The 22,889-nt window shown below is 43.1% G+C and overlaps 1 protein-coding gene across 2 annotated transcripts in view; it reads right to left on the bottom strand.

Annotated features, from left to right (window-relative positions):
• Nucleotides 1-16,312, bottom strand: part of COL14A1 (collagen type XIV alpha 1 chain) — a 180,650-nt gene extending 164,338 nt beyond the window's left edge. For both annotated transcript variants that reach the window (XM_032777229.2, XM_032777230.2), the window contains exons 1-3: nt 16,185-16,312; nt 9,559-9,675; nt 916-1,032 (exon numbers count right to left, since the gene is read on the bottom strand). In XM_032777229.2, the coding sequence (XP_032633120.1) occupies nt 916-1,032; nt 9,559-9,649 (208 nt within the window). In that variant the 5' untranslated portion in view covers nt 9,650-9,675; nt 16,185-16,312. The remainder of the gene's footprint in view (nt 1-915; nt 1,033-9,558; nt 9,676-16,184) is intronic.
• Nucleotides 16,313-22,889: the final 6,577 nt, after the last annotated feature.

The raw sequence follows: 22,889 nt of genomic DNA, 5'->3' as shown, positions 1-22,889 counted from the left end.
ATATAGGGAGGAAAAAGGAATCTATTGCTTTCTCATCAAGAAATTGCTACAGCTGTTCTTTTAAATACATCACTGTCCAGTCTGTAAACTACATTTTATTCTTCAAAGTAGATTATATATAATGAAACAACAAAGTGCAAATGCAATTTGTAGACCTCACATTTATAAATTTCAGATTAATACATTATAGTCTATATGTGATAGTTATTCTAAAATAACTAAGCTATAGTTTAGTTCTCTTGGTACTGGGAATAATAATGTGGATATATTGCAAAAATTTGTTTCAGGTGTCTTGAGCAGCACAGTTTAAAAACATACCTCCTCTGAGGAGAGAGTGACTGTAGGATAAGGGCTGTATTAAGGATGACTAAAACATTATGCAGTCTGGAGAAGATTCTGAACTAGTGTATTCTGAACTCTTAGTTGCATTGACAATGGAGCTATAAAAAAAAATTATGCCAGCTAAGGACCTGCCCCTCTGCCTCTTATTCACTTCCCTTGTTCTAACTGACCAAAATTCCCATGGACATTCACAAAACTTCGTTTACTGACTCTTTTTGGGCACTTACTATTTCCCTGTATACGGCAAGAAGGACAGAGGAGGGGATGCTCACAGGGACAGGACCAGAGGTGGAGCCCACTACGGATGATGAAGCACAAGAAGTATCTGTCAGTTGACTCCACCCCATGGACACCCCAGACATCTGTATTCACATTGGCCTCCAGCTGCAGTGTGGCAAGTTGGATCAATCTCTCTCCTGCTGGACAGCCAGAGCTCCTGGTTGTTCAGAGTTATGTGGAGTGAGATCAGCCCTCAAGCAATAGGAGGCTGCTTTCCTCCAGTTCACCATGACAGCATTATCACTGGACCTAAATGAAGCAAACATGTTTATAGACAAATGTAAATATTTTTACCTGAACTTGGAGTAACAAGAAGCTTAAATCCAGTAAATTTCCCTTTAGGGGCTTTCCATGAAATCTGTACACTGTCATGAGTGACTAAATTATATCTTAGTCTTGTTGGTGGAGCAACTGTAAGGAAAAAATAAAGAGACCTTACTTTACAGTAAAAAAGTTTAATTAATTTTTAAATAAAGGTTAAGGAAAATACACAGGCAAACATACACACAAGTCTGACAACACAAAGGATGCAAGTTATTCTAAATGTCACATAAATCAGCCTATTAGTTTGTAAAATAACATTAATCCCCATGGTGCCTTATTTCCCCCAGTGACATAATCTTTAGATTTATGAGGGGGGGGAACCCAAACTACTGACCTTATAAAAGACAAAGACAAATGGTGTTAGATGTTAAGATGCTAGTTTAGCAAGCAAAGCTGGTTATACAAAATGCTCTTTGTTAACGTATAGGAGCTAAAATTGATCTTCCTTCTTATTTGACAACATGCCTTTCCTAGCTCTTATGCCAAATATCATGGGTTTTTTATTTAAGTCACTCAGGGCCAAATTTTCAAAGGCTTGTGTGTGCACAAATGTCTTTCTTACCTGTTTATTTTAGGCTGCAAACAGGGGACAGGAAATAGCACAATTTTCAAAAGGGATGGTGGGTGGGTGTGTGCAGAGCTGCAAAAATGGAGCATGCAAACTGATTGGGTCATGGGCATGGCCTCAGTAGTTAATGCCCATTCATCCCTATCAGAAACCAGAATTGTCCTGGGCCACTCCACAGCTAACTTAGATGTATACAGGCTAACCAAGGTTCAGGCAAAGGCAATACAGGCACTGTAGATGAAGCCAGCCTCTACTGACTCCTGGATCATCAACTATAGTTCAAAATAGGAACAGGGGGAAAGAATGGAAACATGAAGGGATTGTGGGAGAAAGGGGCAGGTAGCATTTTAGGTGCCCAGGAACAAGCAGAAATTCCAGACCTGTGTGCTCTGAGGTGACCAGAGGAGCGGAGGTGGCTGAAGTAGAGGGAGGATGGGAAGGAGTATCACGAGCTCCCCACTTGACTCAGCAAGGCAGCTGCATGCCTGGACTGCTTTCCTCTAAGTGCTGCGGCATGCCCCAAAGCACACAGTGTACCATACTGGTTCACTAGCTTACTCTAATGTCTTATTAGCATATGCCAGGGGTCTCCAACCTTTTTACGCCCAAGATCACTTTTTGAATTTAAGGGCAACACAGGATCTACCCTTCCCCTTTTCTGAGGCTCCACCCCTTCCCCAAAACCCCACCCCACTCACTCCATCCCCCCTCTCTCCATCACTTGCTCTTGACCACCCTCACTCACTTTCACCAGGCTAGGGCAGGGGGCTGAGATTAGGGAAGGGATGTGGACCCTGGGCTGGGGCTGAGGGGTTCACAGTGTCTGGGATGGGGCTGTGGGCTGAGTCTGGGGCACAGTGTAGGAGAGAGTGAGGGGTGCAAGCTCTGGGAGGGAGTTTGGGTGCAGGAGGGGGCTCCAGACTAGGGCAGAGTGTTGGGGTGCAGGAGGCAGTGAAGGGTGCTGGGTCTGGGAGGGGGGTCAGGGCTGGGGTTCAGGGTGCAGGAGAGGGTTCATGGTGCTAGCTCCATGATCAGCCTCATGCCAGGCATCACTTACCTTCAGCGGCTCCCAGCTGGCAGCGCAGAATGGCTGCCGCTAAAGCAGGCTCACTGCCTACCCAGTCCCCACGCTCCCGGCAGAGCCAACATGCCCGTGCAGCCCCTGGGGACGGTGGCACATGACTCCACGCACTGCCCTTCTCTGCAAGCACTGCACCCGCAGCTCCCATTGGCCACAGCTTCCCATTCCTGGCCAATGGGAGCTGCAGGGGTGGTGCTTGCAGGTAGAAGCAGCGCATGGAGAGAGACCCCTACTTCCCCTGGGGCCGCACTGGTCGCTTACGGGAGCAGCGGGGAGTCAGGGTACACAGGGAGCCTGTCTTAGGGAGACCGTGATTAACTGGGAGATCCCCGAGGATTGCAAATGACCAGTTGATGACCACTGGCATATGCAACGGTCCTGTAATGAGTTGTGGTTACCCAGCCCTGTATGTACAGCCTGAATGATGTGCTATTTATGAAAATTGTCCTACCAGGCACTTAGGAAAGGTAACAGTACAGGAGAATCAGCCCTTGTCTACACTACAGAGTTAGGTCAATGCAAGGCAGCTTACACTGACCTAACCCTGTAAGTGTCTACACTAAAATGTCACTCCCGCCGATATAACTCACCTGCTACACCGACTTAATAACTCCACCTCCATGAGAGGTGTAGTGCCTATCAGTTAAATTGGTGCAAGCGCTCCTGGTGAGGACGCACACCACTGATACAAGGAACATAGTGTGGACATGCAAAAGTAATTTAATTACTGCAGTGGCTGTATGTCAGCGTAACTTAGGTTGACTTAATTTTCTAGGTGTGCACATAGTCTCAGCAAGAGGAAGAAGCATTTTGCTAGCTCAAGGGCAAAGGTACCTGCTACCAAGCTGAAGTAGTCCAAATGGTTTATTCCAATGATTGGTTCTGTCCTGCCTATAAAATTGAGGATACATCCCAACGGCCTCTGCCTTCACAATTCCAGATGGATATGGCATCCTCCTGCCACTGAACAAATAGTTTCTAGACCTGAAGGCCCAGGCTATGGCACAGCAAACACCATGACTTAAAGATAGCATGTGCCATTTCTTTCTATTATCTTTTAAGAAGTTTAATAATGTTTTAGTCATTTTTTTAGTAGTTGTTGGCCAAAACATGTGGTTTCTGGTCCCAATTTATATGATGAGCTAATATTTATCTTCTCCTGTGTTGTTTCTCAGTAAGATCAACAGACAGGCGTGACGAGTGCCAGAGCCCATAGAGAGAAGAGGCTGCCAAGACACTTCCTCAGGTCTCACTAGTTCTCCCGTTTCAGTCAATGGAGCTGTGGCAATTTATACCAGCTGAGGATCTGGCCAAGCATTTTTTGTGGTTCATGGTTGTATCATCGAGTAGGGTTTTTTGCCTATTTGTTTCTGTAAGAGCTGAGAAAAGAAAAAAGTCAGCTAATATTTCTATGTTGGTTTTGTTTGTTGGTTCAACTGTTTCTCAATGTTAACAACACTACAATGTTAGAAGTTATCAAAATCTTAACCAAAGTTTAATGGTAACACTTCATTTCCTGCTATAAAGTTATATTCAGCTTATTAGTTAGAGGGGCCTATTCTAGCAGAGTACACCAGCCTCGGTTATTCTCCAGCCTAAAGAGCCAGAGGCGGCAAGGGAATGTAGAAGATCCAAGACCAGCTTAGTGACATCACAGCTGCTCTCAGGACAGTGGAGTTCAAGGGAGAGAAAATCAGAGGGAGAGTGGGAAGCGAGGGGCACAGAGACAATGAGTGTCAAAACAACCTGGCACAATGCAGACACTTTTCAAAATCTCTGCAATGAGCATGCGTACAAACTATGTGCTTGCAGACAGTGGACATGATCTGGACAGGCCTAATCTCCGAACTGTCTATCCACCCCAATGGGGCTTTAGAAAATAGGCATTAATAGATACAGAAGAATGAGCACATAAAAGTATCCTTTCACACATACAACTTTGAAAATTTGGCCCTTGCTGTTTTGTGACTAAAAGATCAAATATGAAATATTGTGCTAGGCAAGATACTGCAAGAACATTCAGCATACTGTAATTGTAATAAAATAACGGAAGCTGTGGTAAAAGTTTTAAAAGCCAGAAAGGCTGTAGGTATGGATTACAGTCTTTAATTCATTCTTAAGATTGATAATGAGTTACGCATAGCTCAAGGACAGACTCAGTCAGCGCTGAATGAACCTAGAGTGATGAATCATGACTACCAGTTCATGAAAATATGTAATTCCAATTATTTACTTTTTCTAAGCAACAGTAAATAATCTTTGGGAAAACAGCTGTAAGATTCACAGGGATTCAGTGGCTAAGCACCAAGAATACAAATGCCAACCAAGTGTGTCCTATACCATCGCAAGGGAAAACGAGCTCCGAAGCCCCCTTTTCTCCCATGTGTGATCTAAGGATTAAAAGAGCACTTTCTAACAAAGCAGTGGAGCTCTGACCTACTTGTAATTAGCCATCACCAAATCAGGTAAACTTTTGGAGCTTCTATAAAACCAGACACATCTGACAATAACAAGCAAAGAAGGACATAACCACCAAAGGTGTTTGTGCTTACTATACAGCTAAAATATGATAGACTACAAGACTTGTGCCAGAATAATCTTTACATAACTAGCTGATCTTTGCTAACCACTTATTCATTTTTGTGTCTAAATGGGGGGAGGACATTTCCAGCCAGCAATTAATCATAGGGAGAAAAGAAGAGTTGTTCACAAAACAGATATTTAACTATGTCTTAGTTATGCAAAGACTAGTGTTCTGGCACAGAGAAGTACATATAACTAAGGAAGTTAAATCTAACACTTGGACAAACACAACAAAATATTGATGGGAATTACTACATGGTCACCAACCTGAAGAGGAAATCTTTATTTCTGAGGACCTTTATTGTCTGTGGAACAAAATTTCACTTCTTGCAGAAAGAAAGAAAAATGAATACAAACTGAGTCAGTAGCGAGAGCTTGTTAAGAGGTTTTACAGAGATGAGCAAATGAATGGCCGTCAGCAACATTAAAGCAATCACCCAAAAAGACACTAAGGACAAGTTCAAGGCCTTGGTTTATGCAGCTACATAGAAGTCAGTTATTTTAGTTAGTGCTCCAAATACATTATTCTTGAGGACAAGCAGGAAAACAATGCTTTGAAATACTCAGTATTCTAAAAGGAGGACATACATTCTCAGGGACATAGCTGTCAAACTGTGTAAAGTTGGCAATACTAGTCGCACTTGATTAAACTGAACAAATTGATATTCCACCAAAATTATCTAGCATATACATTAGCAACTTATGGAAATTCTCACAACATGAAGTACAATCACCATCTTGTACATGTAAAAGCAAATTCTTAAATTAACACCCCAATTATTGAATGGATAAATGGGAACTCTAGCTAGAGCAGACACATTTTCCTAAGTTGTGATGGTTTATTAGCCAGGGTTGTTTTGCGGAGAGTAAACCTTTTAATAGGCTGGACAAGAAGCTCAAATATTTTTAAAGTAACTTTATATGTTGAACAAGGGGAAAAAATGTTCAAACTAAATGTGAGAGAGTAATTAAATATTGAGTGAAAGCAGAGGGATAGTAAAGGATTTGGAAGGCAGCTAGTAAATGCATCACATCAAACTGAGAGCTCAACAAATGAAAAGGATGAAAACATTAAAATCTGAAAGTTACATTTTAAATTATCAATGACCAACAAATAATAATAATTGGATAATTCATGAGCAAGATGGTGGAATGACTCAGCAGAAAACAATCTCACTCAGCAAGGTCTGTTTCTCAAAGAATAACATTCATAACAAGAAAGTACTGTAAATTAGTGTGTGGAAAAGGGATCATAGGACTGGGATAAAACCTCAAATGTGAAACCAGACCTTCCCAAACATATTCTCTTTTTCTCCTAAGGAATCAATTTGCAGTAATTCCCCAAAGCGCTTGTGCACACTGGAACTAACCCCTATTCTTCCTGCACCTTGTTACAATGTATTATTTCTTTAATCACTGAAACATACTATATCATTTATAGTTAGCCACTTTTTACAAGGAGGAGGAAGTAAACAGTTTATTGCAAGAGGAAAAAGGAAAAACTTTGACAACAAAGGTCAAAAGGAGGGATTCAGAGGACATGTTACTGCTTTAAATGCAGCAAAAGAATATTCCCAACTTGTATTCCACAGGCTATGGATCCACACACTCCATTATTCAATAATATGATGGTGTGGCCTACATTTTCGGAGACCTGCACTTGATTTTAGTGTGCAATTTGTGTCCACTGCTAACATGTGACTGATTAAATAATTTTTTTAAGTGTTTGATTTTCAAAGCAATTTAGGGAATTTAAACACACCTTCCACTGAAATTACTTTTAGATGTGTCTGAATCCCCAAAACAGCTTTGAAAATCTGAACCATATGTCATGACAATCAGGTCCAGACTCCCCACAGGGAGAGCAGGGGGTCTGGACCCTCAAAAATAAGGAACTGAACCAACTGACTGTATACAATATTACTGCACTATAAAAAAAGTGTAATCAAGTATGGTGTCTTATAAAACTTGGTGACACACTGGTCCCAAAAATCATTGTGTGATAGATGTATGGGTTGTGTACAAAGAGTTACATGAATGTGCTGGAGATATGTTCTTAAAATGTGTTTGGGAGGCAGTGTATAATCCCAGCCTGCGCTAGACAAAGGAATGTGGATTTACTTGTCTGATTGACTTGACTGCAGGCAGAGGACAATAAAAGTACATTTATATATAAGGTAAACAAAGCCATCAAGTTAACAAGTGAGGGGAGAAGACAGTTTAGCAATTGCTCTGGGGACAGAATGTGCACCCTAGAAAGCCTTCCTGGCTCATGGAAGTCACAATGGACTTTGGATAACATAAGGAGAACAAAATGACATTTTAGTTCTCCACTGCTTAGCGGACATGGGAAAAAGCACCTGGTGATCCTGAGAAAGTTGGATCTCTGGGCCAGAAGGGCTAGAGATACTGTTAACTTGAAGTAAATAAGCAAACTACACAGGCAAAAATTGTAACAAGCTAAAATTAAGTTTTAGTCACTAGATAGTATGTTTTGTTTTGTTTGTAACCAAACCTGTTTTTTTCTCTTGTGCAAGATCACTTAAATCTCTGTTCTTTGTTAATAAACTTATTCTTAGTTTTACTATAAAGTATCTAAGTGCTGTTCTATTAAAGTGAAGTGTGAGTCTTCAGCTAACCTAAAAGCCTGGTGTGTGCACTGTCTCTTGGAAGGAAGTGAACTTAATAATTTCTGTGAGTGCCCAGTGAGAGGGACTGGACACTGCAGTGAGTTGTTTCTGGGCTTCACTGATGGTTGCCTGCAGACAAGGTTTAGACTGGCAGAGTCTCGAGGAGTTTGCTGGCAATGCAGAGAGGCTGGAGTGTCAGGGAGCTGACACACATCTTAGCAGCAGAAAAGTTCTCAACTTGCTGAGACAGAAGAGTAACACAGTGACTTACAGTTCTGGGAGTCCTGAGCGGAATGTCACATATGTATCAAGCGTAAGATATACAAACATATGTATAATCATATGCTTCACTTTGACTCATTAAGTCACAAGCATTTGGAGGCTAAGTTTCTGTTTAGAATAGGTGCACAGAGGTAGAAGAAAGGCACAGTGAACCTCTTTCCTCTACAATAAATACTACAGCTAGCATTCCCCACACTCTGGGAAGTGTGGTTAGTGCACCAAATGATGTTCCATAGCCCCCAGGGGTCATGGTCCCCCAAGCAGGTGCGCTGGAATGGGAGGGGCTGGGGGCCATGGCTTTCCCACTTTTTAATGGCTGTAAGGGTGAGCAACTGGGGAGCAGGGGTGGAGAGGAGCGAGCGAGGGGGGAGAAGGCTTAGGGAAAAGAGTCAGTGTGAGGTCAGAGGCTTGGAGACAAGGGGCAGTGTGAGGACGAGGCCATGGTTTGAGTGCCCATTGCCCCCCCTCAACTTTTAGAGCTTTTCCACCACTCCTGCCCCCAAGCATCAGTCAGCATCAAAGACCATTTGCAGAGCGAGTAATGTCAGTAGCAGTATATGCATCCGTTAAGCATGCTCTTCCCGTGACCTCAGAGCCATTTCTACTTGTAACTATCCTCTGGAGATAGAAGATCTAGGCACTGCCTATCCACTGACCATGTTCATGCATAAACATACAACCCAACACTTCTTTCAGTGAAAAAGAGAGGGCCAAATTCTGCTCGGTTATGCCTGTGCAACCTCAACTGAAGTCAAGGGGGTTGCATGAGCACAGCCAAGAGCAGAATTGGTCCTGTTTTTTTGTGCTTTCAAAGCAAAGGTTGGTTTGGAAGGAAAACACACCAGGACAGACTTGACACCACTGTCAAGACCACGTAGGATCATTTTTAAATTTAGCAACACTAGCAGTATATTTTTTAATAGTAATACATAAGATATAGACACAATGCAAACAAAAAAGGGTGCATGAACAATCATGACACTTGGCAGCCCAGGGCAGCAGGGCCTCATGCCACCCTACATAATGTAATGATGTTATTAGCTACAGTTCTAGCAAAGCAGCAATATGTATTCCATGCAAGTTCAGTGTCCCACTGCAGAATGATCATTCCCCCAAAACTCATTTGCTTAGAAAGTAGTAACAGCAATATTTTATAGTTACATTTAAGTAAACAGAACTGAGCTTTTTCCCTATAACTCATTTTTCAGACATTTTAGCTATACAGATAAATAAGAGGAAGCTTCCTCCTAAGACCGAACAGTTCAGAGAAAGTGTGAAAATGAGTCAGGAAGAGCTAGACCCAATAATGTACTCTTTGAAGTCAATGGCAAAACTCCCACTGATGTAAACAATGCTGGACTCTCCCCTTAGCAAAGGGCAAACGCTATTCCATATGTAAAAGGGGAAACGCACTTCTGCACATCAGAGTGATCTAATGAAAAAGCACTGCTGTCTTATATAGCAGTTACCTTGACCCTGAACATGACTGATGAGATGAACTGTGACCACTAAAAAAGCCAACAGGAACCAGTTCTGTATCTTGTATCGACAAATCTTCATCCTGGATATGCGTAGTATCAGCAAGTCTGAAAACATACAGAACAGAAATATTTATCAAACCTGTAAACCTAGAACATTCACTCAAATGAAAAATGAAGGGTCAAGTCATGGTTCCATCATATCAATGGCAGTTTTGCCATTGACTTCAAATGGGGCCAGGATTTCACCCACAAACTCTGGTTAGCAGAGCACTTTTCCTTGGAAAAGGCTGAGGAATTATTTGAGTATTTATTTCTCTCTTCAAAGTTGCATTCTGACAAAGGAACAGCCAGTCTCCAAATCTTGTCAGGAAAAGGGTTGGAGCCATGAAGTTAAAAGCTGAGGACAATTTTTTTGAAAGTGCCCCAGTTTCAGGTGCTGAGCCCCTTTGGAAATCTAGTTTGTGTCCTTTGTGGAGAAGACAGGGAGAGTGTTGCGAACAGAGACTGCTATAATGACGAACTAAAACCTCTCTTATTCCAAAATGAGGTTTAAAAAAAATAAAAATAAAAGACAATGGTATCCTAACTGAGCATCCCTGTGAATGTCAGGCCATGTAATATGGACCAGTGCTGCCCAGACACAGTATCAAGGTATCTGAAACAGGGATTCTATGATCACAAATACAATAATAATTACAACTTAATATCTGCTTTGAATCCACTACTCTGAAAGTGATTCCTCTAACAATTGCATCATGGGGTAACATGTTTATGGTCTGTAATGGCTTCACAAATTTGCACAGTTTATAAGTAAACAGATGGATTTTCCTAATTGCCAGACCTGCAAACTCAGCCAGAAACCCACTTGTGGGGGCATTTACTGTTTAATTGACGTGTGCTCTTCTGCACACTGTGGTAAGGGGGTAAAAACTGCACAGTCAATTTAGGTAACAATTCTGCTGAGAAGTCACAATCCAGCTCACTCTCCCATAGCCCTGCAGAGGCCACTGAGCCAGCTCTATTCTACTGAAGTTTTTAACACCACCTTTATCACTCAAATATCTGATAACTGGAGTAGAAAATCATTGTCACTAAAGCAAGTAGATATGGCTCAGAATACACACTGGGAATAGACCATTTTTGTACAGCCACTTTTTATTTTAAAACGTCGTCATGGTTAGAACAGACTTGCTCTGAAACACATGTAAGAAACAATATGAATTCATCATCGGAAGTTGGCCCATAAACAATTTATACTATTACAATTGTTGAATAATTATAATCCCTCTCATAAATGAAAAAAAATTAGCAAATTCCTGATTATATTTAATTGTTTAATCCAACATCTATAAAGGCACAGATTTAGAAACAACTTTGGTATATATTGTGGCAAATTGCTGGCACTATTATGGTGGGTCTTGCGCTTTCTCTTCTTTTGGGGGGGGGGAGGGGGTTCAGGGCATCATTTCTTGCCCCTGCAGTGGAATGTTAACTGCTCCACTAGTGTCCTAGAGGAGGGGAGTGGAGAGGGAGGGACCTGGGCCCACCCTCTACTCCAGGTCCCAGCCCAGGAGCCCTGAGGATAGTGGTAAATCACTTGAACTGACGGTTCCTTCCCCTGGGCTACTTTCCTCTCCTGCCCTTCAGCTTGTGGGGAGGCTGCCTGCCCTCTCTCTGTACAAGCCAGGTGCCCCTTTACCTAGAGTTTTGGACTTCTTAGCTCACCACAGCACTTATCCAAACTGTCCTCTGCTTCCCTTCAAACTGTTCTCTGCTCCAGCACCAATCCTCTCTGCTCTAACTCCTCCAAACTGTTCTCTGCTCCAATACCAATCCTTTCTGCTCCAACTACTCCAAACTGTCTGATTGAAGCAGGGGGGTTTCATCATGTGACTGACTGCAGGTGCTCTAATTGGCTTCAGGTGCTCTAGTTAATCTATAGCAAACTTTCTTCCCCTTACAAGGAATAAGGCTCCCTTCTAACCCTCTCCTGCTGCCCTCTGGCCATGCTGTATCACAATATGTTCGGCTTTGCAACTTCCTCCTCTCTGCTTCCCACCTCACTCCTCTACAATCTCCCCATAGTACCACTGATAAAAAACCCACAAACACAAACTTCCTGGTGACCTGTACTGAGTGAGTCACTCTCCTCATAGGCCTGGTCTACACTACAGGGTTATGTTGAATTTAGCCGCGTTAGGTCGATTTAAAAATGACTGCGTCCACACAACCAATCCCGTTCCATCAACCTAAAGGGTTCTTAAAATCAACTTCTGTACTGCTTCCCAGCTAGGGGAGTAGTGCTAAAACCAACTTTCTGGGTCGAATTTGGGGTACTGTGGATGGAAATCGGTGGTGTTGGCCTCCGGGAGCTATCCCAGAGTGCTTCATTGTGACTGCTCTGGACAGCGCATTGAACTCCAATGCACTAGCCAGGTACACAGGAAAAGCCCTGGGAACTTTTGAATTGTATTTCCTTTCACTTTAAAGCTCCTCATTCTCACAGTTGTGCTGTGGCCTACCTTTGATCTCATTCTTTACTATGCCTCTTCATTTCCCAACTCCCTCCTCTTTGCCAACACCTAAGAACATAAGAATACCCACCCTGCGTCAGATCAATGGTCCATCTAGCCCAATAGTCTGTCTTCCGACAGTTGCCAATGACAGCTGCTTTAAAGGGAATGACCAGAACAGGGTAACTGTTAAGTGATCCATCCCCTGTCATCTTTCTGGCAGTTGGAGGCTTAGGGATGTAAGAGCATGGAGTTGCATCCCTAACCATCTTTGCTAATAGCAATTGGTGAACCTGTTCTATAAGAACTTATCTAAATATCTAAATATTTTTTGGACCACCATGTTATTTAATTGACAATCAATTAACTTTAGTTAGAATAGGACCAAAACCTCTAGTCTAGACAAATTTCATAGCTTTGATTTGTCCTCTTCATATATCCCAATCTTGCAAACACTTTCTTCAAAAGGATTGTGGGTAATGAATGCTATGCCTGATAGCCTTTGCAAGGTCATACTATTAGGGCAGTGTGACACACAGTTTTTATATTGACTTAACTGTATTGGTTTAGAAACAGATACAGTTAAAGCAGTACAACCCCATTGTGTGGATGGAGCTATGCTGGTATAAAGGTTCCTATATGGATATAATTTCCATCAAATACCATAGAATCAGAATATTAGGGTTGGAAGAGACCTCAGGAGGTCATCTAGTCCAACCCCGTGCTCAAAGCAGGACCATCACCAACTAAATCATCCCAGCCAAGGCTTTATCAAGCCAGGCCTTAAAAATCTCTAACGATGGAGATTCCACCACCTCCCTAGGTAACCCATCCCAGTGCTTCACCATCCTCCTAGTGAAATAGTGTTTCTGAATATCCAACCTAGACCTCCCCTACTGCAACTTGAGTCTATTGCTTCTTGTTCTGTCATCTGGCACCACTGAGAACAGCCGAGCTCCATCCTCTTTGGAACTCCCCTTCAGGTAGTTGATGGCTGCTATTAAATCCCCCCTCATTCTTCTCTTCTGCAGACTAAATAAGGTCAGTTCCCTCAGCCTCTCCTCATCAGTCATGTGCCCCAGCCCCCTAATCATTTTCGTTGCCCTCCACTGGACTCTCTCCAGTTTGTCCACATCCCTTCTGTAGTTGGGAGACCAAAACTGGACGCAATACTCCAGGTGTGGCCTCATCAGTGCCGAATAGAGGGGAATAATCACTTCCCTCGATCTGCTGGCAATACTCCTACTAATACAGCCCAATATGCCATTGGCCTTCTTGGCAATGAGAGCACATTGCTGACTCATATCCACCTTCTCATCCACTGTAATCCCCAGTTCCTTTTCTGCAGAACTGCTGCTTAGCCAGTTGGTCCCCAACCTGTAGCGGTTCATGGGATTCTTCCTTCTTAAGTGCAGGATTTAGCACTTGTCCTTGTTGAACCTCATCTGATTTCTTTTGGCCCAATCCTCCAATTTGTCTAGGTCACTCTGTAACCTATCCCTACCCTCCAGCCCTGCCGATCTCTCCCCTCATCTTAGGGCTTGGCTACACTCAAAACTCCAAAGCGCTGCTGCGGGAGCGCTCCCGCGGCAGCGCTTTGAAGTGCGAGTGTGGTCGCGGCGCCAGTGCTAGGAGAGAGCTCTCCCAGTGCTGCAGGTACTCCACCTCCCCGTGGGGATTAGCTTGCAGTGCTGGGAGCCGCGCTTCCAGCGCTGGGACACTGTTTACACTGGCGCTTTACAGCGCTGTTACTTGCTGCTCTCAGGGGTGTGTTTTTTTCACATCCCTGAGCGAGAAAGTTGCAGCGCTGTAAAGCACCAGTGTAGCCAAGGCCTTAGTGTCATTTGCGAACTTGCTGAGGGTGCAATTAATCCCATCATCCAGATCACTGAAAAATATATTGAACAAAACCAACCACAGGACTGACACCTGGGGCACTCCGCTTGATGCCGGCTGCCAACTAGACATCAAGCCGTTGATCACTACCCATTGAGCCCGACAATCTAGCCAGCTTTCTATCCATTTTATAGTGCATTCATCCAATCCATACTTTTTTAATTTGTGGCCAGAATACTGTGGGAGACCATATCAAAAGCTTTGCTAAAGTCAAGATATATCATATCCACCATTGTCCCCATATCCACAGAGCCAGTTATCTCATCATATAAGGCTATCAGGTTGGTCAGGCATGACTTGCCCTTGATGAATCCATGTTGACTGTTCCTAATCACTTTCCTCTCCTCCAAGTGCTTCAAAATGGATTCCTTGGGGACCTGCTCCATGATTTTGCTGGGGACTGAAGTGAGGCTGACTGGTCTGTAGTTCCCAGGGTTCTCTTTCTTCCCTTTTTTAAATATGGGCACTATATTTGCCATTTTCCAATTGTCTGGGACCTCCCCCGATCATCATGAATTTTCAAAGATAATGGCCAATGGTTCTGCAATCACATCAGCCAACTCCCTCAGCACCCTTTGATGCATTAGATCTGGGCCCATAGACTTGTGCAAGTCCAGCTTTTCTAAATAGCAACATAAGCACCTCTGTGCCAGCATAGCAGTGTCCACACTGGACAGTTGTTAAAGCTGTACTCGAACTGTGTTTAGACAAGCCCTTAACTTGTAAACTCCTCAAGCCTGGGACACAGTTTGCTCTGTGATTTATACAGCAATGGGCATGCTGTCGGCACTCAGCAAATCACTAGAGGATAATAAAGAACTACCAGCTCCTAGCTAAAAACCAGAGGTGAAACAAAAGGGAATGTGAAATGTGTGGCAGTTGGGATCAGGCCCAATATGAAATCATTGCACTGGAATGGGTTACCTAGGGAGGTGGTGGAATCTCCTTCCTTAGAGGTTTTTAAGGTCAGGCTTGACAAAGCCCTGGCTGGGATGATTTAGCTGGTGTTGGTCCTGCTTTAAGCAGGGAGTTGGACTAGATGACCTCCTGAGATCCCTTCCAATCCTGATAGTCTATGATTCGATGAGCAGGTACCGGGAAGCTAAAGGGTGATTTCAGTAGCCTGCAGGCACCAGGGATTGTTATTGGGAAATGATGTAACCCCCCATCAATCCACAGACAAGGCGGATTTCTCTGTTAACATTGCCCCCAGCGCACGGGCAAGGGAGCTTGACCCGATCCTTGGTATTGCTAGGAGCAGGCTGCGGCGAGGTCAAGGGCTCGGGGGAAGTAACTGCGCCCAGAGCGGCTCGTGGAGCAAGCCCGTTACCCCTGGCTCCTGCCGGAGGGCTCAGGTGGTCTGGGAGTTCGCGGTTTCCTGCCTCCCACGAGCCCTGCTGTCTGCAGGCTGACTCGGTTCGCGTGTAACCCCACTGCTCGAGGGGGACGGGGAGGACTCTCTGGAGCCTAGGCCGTCCCCCAGCAGTGCCCCCCGGGAGAGGCTGCTGATCCCCGTGGAAGGGATGGCTCCGGGGTACAAACTCCTCTCTGCAAAGCTCCGGCCCCTTGCCCCGCACACTGGAAAACGGGACCGAGAGCGCGAGTGTTTTTGTCCTTGTGCGAAGCTCAGCAAAGGAGCGGGGGAGGGAGGGCTGGCAAAGCCTCTGATCTCCTGTAACCGCCCTGCGGAGATCAGACACCCCGAGGGGACACCCCTCTGGTCCAGGCGAACCCCAGCGAGGAACTGCGAGCGCACACCCGGGCGTGGGGGGACGAGGGACAGGAAAGTGTGTGTCGTGCCAGTCAGCCTCGGGGAGCTGGTGCACCCGGCCGGCGAGGAACTGCAGCCCAGGGAGAGCCAAGACACTGATACAGGATGCCACGTTTTGCAGAAGATTCTATGGATTTTTCTTTTGCATCTCAGCCCCCGTTCTTCTAAGGCTTTCCCGCGCCACTCGCCTACAGCTTCCTCTCCTGGCTGGCAAGCCAGCAATCAGTCACATTCACCACCCATCACTGACTCTCGCCTGCTTCTCCTTTGCTTATGGCCAACAAAAAGTTGAATTCCGAAGGTGGCAGATAATTATCATGATCAGGAATAGCTGGGGTTGCTATCCTAGTAATTGTACAAGACTTTAACCAGCTTTTAAATTACCTTCCCCCGCCCCATGGAAAAAAGCGTGACAAAATAAAAATCAAACAGACCTTTGCAGTCATGAGTGGTTTACTTGCTTGGCGAGGAGGTGTAGCTTTGCCTGGAGGAATCACTCTTTGCTAATACACACTCCTTCTTTCACTCTTTAATGTGGGTGTAACTGCCTCTAAAAGTTTCTTTCCACCCTCCAGCTGCTGGTTCCTTCACAGCACGATCTGATAAGAAAGGGTAGAGAAACAAGGCAGCCAATTATAAAGCAGACGGGGGGGCCTGAGGAGTCACTGACATCCAACCAACCCCCTCCCCAGCCAGCTCCAACTCAGGATTTCAGGGAATGAATCCCTGGACTAGTGCAATTCCAGGTGTATACTGGAAATCTGAACTAAAGATAATTTAGCCTTTTCATTTAAAGGAAACTTTAGGTGCTGTTGGGGGAATGGGATTAAAAGTACATTTTCGGAGTGGAGCTCAAGCAACCATATTTTTTTCAGGGTGCTGTAGCTTTCCTTGTGTCAATTACATGATGCCTCTTCCTTTGGGGTTTGTTTCCTTTCAATTTACATTTCCTTCCCCCAAAGTTACTTACTTATGTAGATTTAAATAATTTTAAAAGATGCCTAATCAAGACTCTAAGTGCCCTAATACATCATTCCTAATACAATGTTTCCTGCACTATTTGGAATCCAAATGTTCTTGGCCCACTTTGTAATAATTCATATCTAGACAAGCTACTTGGCAAATAGGCCTCCTGAAACACCCTAGTCATGGTCTGCCTAGGGCCCCAGGATTGGTCCTGCAGACTCATGCATAAGTCATTTTATGGGCAGGAATATTTTCACTAAGCTATAATTGCTTCAGAAGGGAGTTATTTAATTCACTCCCTTTCAAAATCATATTGCATAGCAAATGTTTAAAATATTCAAAGGGAAAATGCAGAAATGTGGGGATTTTATTTTCGTTATATCCTTAGACTTTCTATTATACCTACATAGACTTCTATTACAGTCATTTCTTTGTATTCTGCTACATTGTGGGATGTGCAATAGCTAAGATTTTGTACCATTTGAGAAAAAAGCCCCCACATTATGTGAGCACTCTAGAGCACTAATGTGACAGTGCCCTGGGTTGCAGTCATTGTACCAGAGAATCACACTGAACATTAACTTCAGTCACTAAGTTACTTGGGGTGGGGGGATATACAGAAGAAGGAGAGGGAGATGGGCAGATCTAGTAATAGATCCCCGAAGCCTTTGTAAAGGTGGGGAGAAAAATCAACCCAGTTTATGGATTGCACACGAAGCTGCAATCAAGCATAATGAAGTTGGAGCTCATTTGAAGACACTTCAAGGAGCAGAATCTGGCTCTCTTTAAACACAAGAAAAAAAATCTGGTAGCAGGCAAAATGCATGAGCGCCACCATGTGGCGGCATCCAGCTAGGTTTCTGTACTAAGTAGCCACCCTACAGCACGAGAGCAAATCTCACCTATCATACCAGTGATTAAACATTGGAACAGCCTGTGAACAAATCTACACTTCAATTTTAAGCCACCTATCTACAGCAGAAATAGTTTTTAAAGATCCCTTCCATGGGTACAATACATCTATTTTAAAGGAACACTACTAAATTAAAAAGGATGCATCTGCTTCTGACCTCAGGTTGGTTTTTTTTATTGCATAACTCCATAGGCTTTATTTATAATCATCTCTCTTCCTGACTTACACCCCTGTATGTGCAGTTAAAACCAGCCCTCTCCCCTCCTGCCATTGATTTTTCAGAATTAGTGTTCATTGTTTACACTTCACTATGCTTGGTCAGTGAAACACCACAGAAGAGCAGTGCAATGACAGAGCTGGATGTTTGGGTTTCTAGAACTAGTTGAGCATTTATGCTATTTAAAAACTGTTTTTACTGAAATTTTCTCTTCATTTTAGGTTTTGTAAAACCCTATGAAAATAAAACAAGTATTGGGCCATAGCCTGCATACCCTCTATGCAAATATAGATGAATGTAAACATGTCTACTGTTGACATATGAACAAAATTCTTAATTGACTGTTACTATTGACATAAATAACCTGTCTACACTGAGGTCCAAACTTACTTCCACTGAAGTTAATGGGAGTTTTTATTGGACCCTAGGCCTTTATCTTCAGTTTGTGTAAATTGGCCAAGCTTCACTGATTTAAAAAAGAACAGAAGTATTTGTGGCACCTTAGAGACTAACACATTTATTTGAGCATAAGCTTTTGTGGGCTACAGCCCATTTCATTGGACGCATAGAATGGAACATATAGTGAGAAGACATATATACATACAGAGAACAAGAAAAGGTGGGATTTCAAAGAAGCAGATTTCAAAGGAGCAGAGCAATACCAATTTACACCAGCTGACAATCCAGCCCATTATTTTAAAACTATTCTTTAAACGTGCTTTGCTTGGACAGTATGGATCATACAAAATATAAGGCATTTTTAAAAAATCAGAGTTGGAAATGGGTCCGCAGGATGAACAAAGGTTGGGATCCACAAAGATCCTTAGGCACCTAAACCCCAGGCTTAGGCACTTGTGTCCCACTTTTGGCTCCACTGCAATCCATAAAACTCCCAATGAACCCTGTAGGCACCTAACCTCGCTTGATACCTAAGTTTTCAAAGTAAAAATTCCCACAGCGCCTAAGGTTCTACCACTCAGCATTTGTACTACTATCTCCCTCAAGGCACCTGGAAGCCTATCTCCTGCTTAAGCCCCAGAGCTATTCATGGACCACGGGAAGAGAGGGTGTTTGGACACCTTAGTTGTGTGCAAGAGCTGATACACTAGGTTGTGGTGGTCACTGGGCTGTCCAGAGTAACAGCACTGTGACACTGGCAGAGCAGGTGCCCGCTCTTGCCAAGACTTTAGGCATCAGCCAAGAACTGACAAATTCATTGCTGGAAACCAGTTTGTTTCATTGGTGTGTTAGTATGGTTAAGATGGATATTGGCCTTATAACAATGTGTTTAGACCAGGGGTAGGCAACTATGGCACGTGTGCCAAAAGCGGCATGCAAGCTGATTTTCAGTGTCACTCACACTGCCCGGGTCCTGGCCACCGGTCCGGGGGGCTCTGCATTTTAATTTAAATTTTAAATAAAGCTTCTTAAAAATTTTAAAAACCTTATTTACTTTACATACAACAATAGTTCAGTTATATATTATAGACTTATAGAAAGAGACCTTCTAAAAATGTTAAAATGTATTACTGGCACACGAAACCCTAAATTAGAGTGAATAAATGAAGACTTGGCACACCACTTCTGAAAGGTTGCTGACCCCTGGTTTAGATGTTAGGAAATGCTTGTAAGATGTTGCATACATAAATACTACCTTATAGCGTGTGATAAAGAAATTGTACGTTTTTGTTCTGTAATTGTAAATGTTTCCTCTGAAACTGTGAGCCCAGTCAGGAGTCATCGTCTCCTGCCCATGAAGAAGGCCTATCAAAACTAAATGGGCCATTGTGAGACATCACTATAGACAAACTTTAATAATTGCTCCCTTATGCCCATGAAGAGGCTATGTGCAAAAGAGCTTATCTCATCAGCTTGAATTCTGGAAGAAGGAATTTAAAATAGCTGACAAGAAAATTTTTCATCTTTTTTGCTGTTTGGGCTTCTCACAGACCCAAAGCAAAGATCCCCAGGGTGAACCTGTGTTAGCCCTAAGAGATATTCAGAGCTGACAGATCACTACAACTCTTCCTTTTAGAAACCATAGACTGTAACTCATTAGCATGTATATGTTTGCCTGTGTTAACTTGTAATAATGCTCTCTCTCATTTCTTTTCTTAGTTAATAAAACTTTAGAGAGTTTACTATAGGAATGGCTACAAGTGTTATCTTTCATGTGAGATCTAAGATACAAATTAACCTGGGGCAAGTGACTGGTCTCTTAGGACTGGAAGCAACCTCACTATTTTGTGATCTTTGGCATGCAGCAATTCCCTCTCATTATATCCAACTTGCCTGGGTGGCAAGATAGACTGGAATGCCCAAGAGGACTGTCTGTGACTCCAGGGTCAGACTGATATAGTGCGTTAGGAGTTCACATTTCTAACTGTGTCGGTGAGATATAATTACAGAACATACCACTAATTTGGGGGTCTCTGCCCTACTTCTTGGCAGTTTCCCTGAGGTTGGCATCATGGTCATGAGCCACTCCAGACAGCATGACAGGCACCCGCCTGGCAGATGGGACACTCGGGTGCAGCCCTCCTGGTCCAATGACACTTTCATTATTTGTCCACAGTGGAACAGCTTTGACAGGACAGATTGAGGAAGCCCCCTAGTCAGAGTACCCGATAGCTCAGCAGTTATGACATGTTCCCTGAGACATGGGAGACCCCTGCTCAAAGCCTTTCTCCTACTCTGGCAGAGAAAGGGGAAATAGAAACTGGGTGTCCCACACCCCTGGCTCTGAGTGCTCTAACCACTGGGCTAAAAATTAAGGTGGGCACCACCACCACTTCCTCCTCTAGCTGTCATGTGGAATGAGACAGGCACTGAATCCCACAAGAAATACCTTAGCTGCCTAACCTGCTTGACTTCAGGTGGCAGGTTCCCATTTGTGCATCTCTAAGCAGGATTAGATGCCTATCTCTGGTAGAGGGGTGGGGCTTAGCACATGCCCTTCATCAGCATCTCCCTACCTAGGATGCTGGTTTTTGTGGATCACTCTTAGCCCCTATCATTCCCCATTCATTGCAGAGGGATCCTAGGCACCTGATTCATGCTTTATGGGTTGCAGTGTTGTTCCTGTGATTTTCTAGGCCTCTAAAAGTTAGGCATTGTGACATTCAGTGTTGCAAAGCCTAAGTCCCTTCATGGATCCCACCTGAAGTGCCAATGTGGAAAGATCATAAAGGATGGAATAACCATGTAATCATGGAAAGGTTTGGATTAAGAATGAATATGACTGAAAAGCTAGTTGTAAAACTGAGTCAAGTATTGGATACATGGAAACAATATTCAGTTGAAGCCAATCAGAAGCCAACTACTAGATAAACTCTGTTGGTGGGGGGAGGGGAGAAGGGGAGATTATTTGGATAATTATAGACTCACCACTTTTTACAATGTGGGCTTTTTTATTTCTCTCAGTCTCCCTGATCTACAGATTAAAATTAATATGTTAATTGGCAGTGATGTTCATTCTGGAACTTGTTTATTTTGTATTTCAAATAATTGCAAACAATTTGAAGTAAACCAGGCCTTTACTGTAATGAGAGAAGCCAAGTTATTAGTGATTTTTGTGCTCCTATCTTGAGAGACCTTAAAGAGGGCCTGATTTTTAGAAATTAGCACCCTCCTGCTAAAAAAAAAAACAGCCCCCTTTATGGTATCTCAAGATGAGCCCCCAAAAGTCAACACATCAAAAAAATCACTAGTGTCTTTTAAAAATCTTGCCCAGGGAGTTTTACTAAGGTTTGCAAAACTAGGCCTAATTGCATGGCTCCAAATAACATTCCTGGGATTTTAATTTTGTAACAAGAGAACAGAATACACACAAAGAGAAAGCTTAAGTTTGAAATTAAGTTACAGTGCATGATATCTACCTTAAATTTTGAAATTCTGATTAAGAAGCATGATAGTTCCTACCGATACTCTTTTGAAGTGGGTTTGCCAAGATCAGTCTTTAAGCACTTGTGATAATGACATTATTTATGAAGTCATATGCTCAGAGACTTGAGAACACTTTCGAAATCTATTTTTACAGCACAGAAAAGTGATTTCATTTAACCTATCTCAAATCAACGGCAAAAATTGTATTGAAAAGTATAATTGTGATATACCATATTTGATACATTGGCCATGCATACAATGTAAGTGTCTTCTCTATAATTCCTAAGAATTTTTCAGTTATTTTAGGACTTAGAAGCATAATCAAAGGACTTACTTTCAGGGTAATTATTTTTCTGGAGGAATAATTTTTCTAATTCTTTTCTCTGTGTAACAACAGCTGTTTCTCTTCTGTTATCTTTGTTGATGTGGCTTTTTATATGACAGTGTTTTAGCTAGGAAATGACTGGCTAGTGCAACTCTATCCTATTATTGGTTGAGATGTTTCTCTGATGAATCACTTAATGAATTTCAGATGCCTTTGTCATCATCAGTACTTTATGAGTGACAGGACTGCTGGATTTATTCATTTGGAGTTTATTATATATGACGAGGTAAGGACAAGGGATACAGAGAAATAAAAGCCAGCATGATGATGTGGCAACTCAAGTGTTACTGTTGATGTATGGTGTTTGATACTGCCCCTATGCATAGGCAAGGGAAAGGAGCAAAACTGAGTGGAGATGAGCCAAAGAGGATGGAAAGAGGGGAGCAGTTCCTCCATGAGAAGTTTTTCCTCTTCAGCCCCTGAAATCCAGGAATGTCTCATGTCCCCATTAAATGGTGCATGGGTTAGCAGGCAACACAGAGCAATGGAATAAATGCTGCTCCAAGCCACACTAGATTCTGCTCCACACATGCACAGGGTTTATTGGACAGACTCAGGCAAAAAAATGAATTGCATTATAGCATTTAAAAGAACTCTGATGCTAGAGAGTAGAGGGAGGCCAAACAAAAAGGCCATTACACCACAGGGAAGTAGTTTCTTGTCTCTGGGATCTGTGATTAGAGGCGGTGACCCCTTTAGGTGAAATCCATCAAATTCTGTGATATTGCCCATAGAAAAAACAATATGATTTTACAGAGACTGAAGGCCTGACC

This window comes from Chelonoidis abingdonii, chromosome 2 (assembly GCF_003597395.2).
Source record: "Chelonoidis abingdonii isolate Lonesome George chromosome 2, CheloAbing_2.0, whole genome shotgun sequence".
Taxonomy (NCBI): domain Eukaryota; kingdom Metazoa; phylum Chordata; order Testudines; family Testudinidae; genus Chelonoidis; species Chelonoidis abingdonii.
Note: the sequence above shows the minus strand (reverse complement) of the source record. Positions and strands in the feature narration are given on the sequence as shown.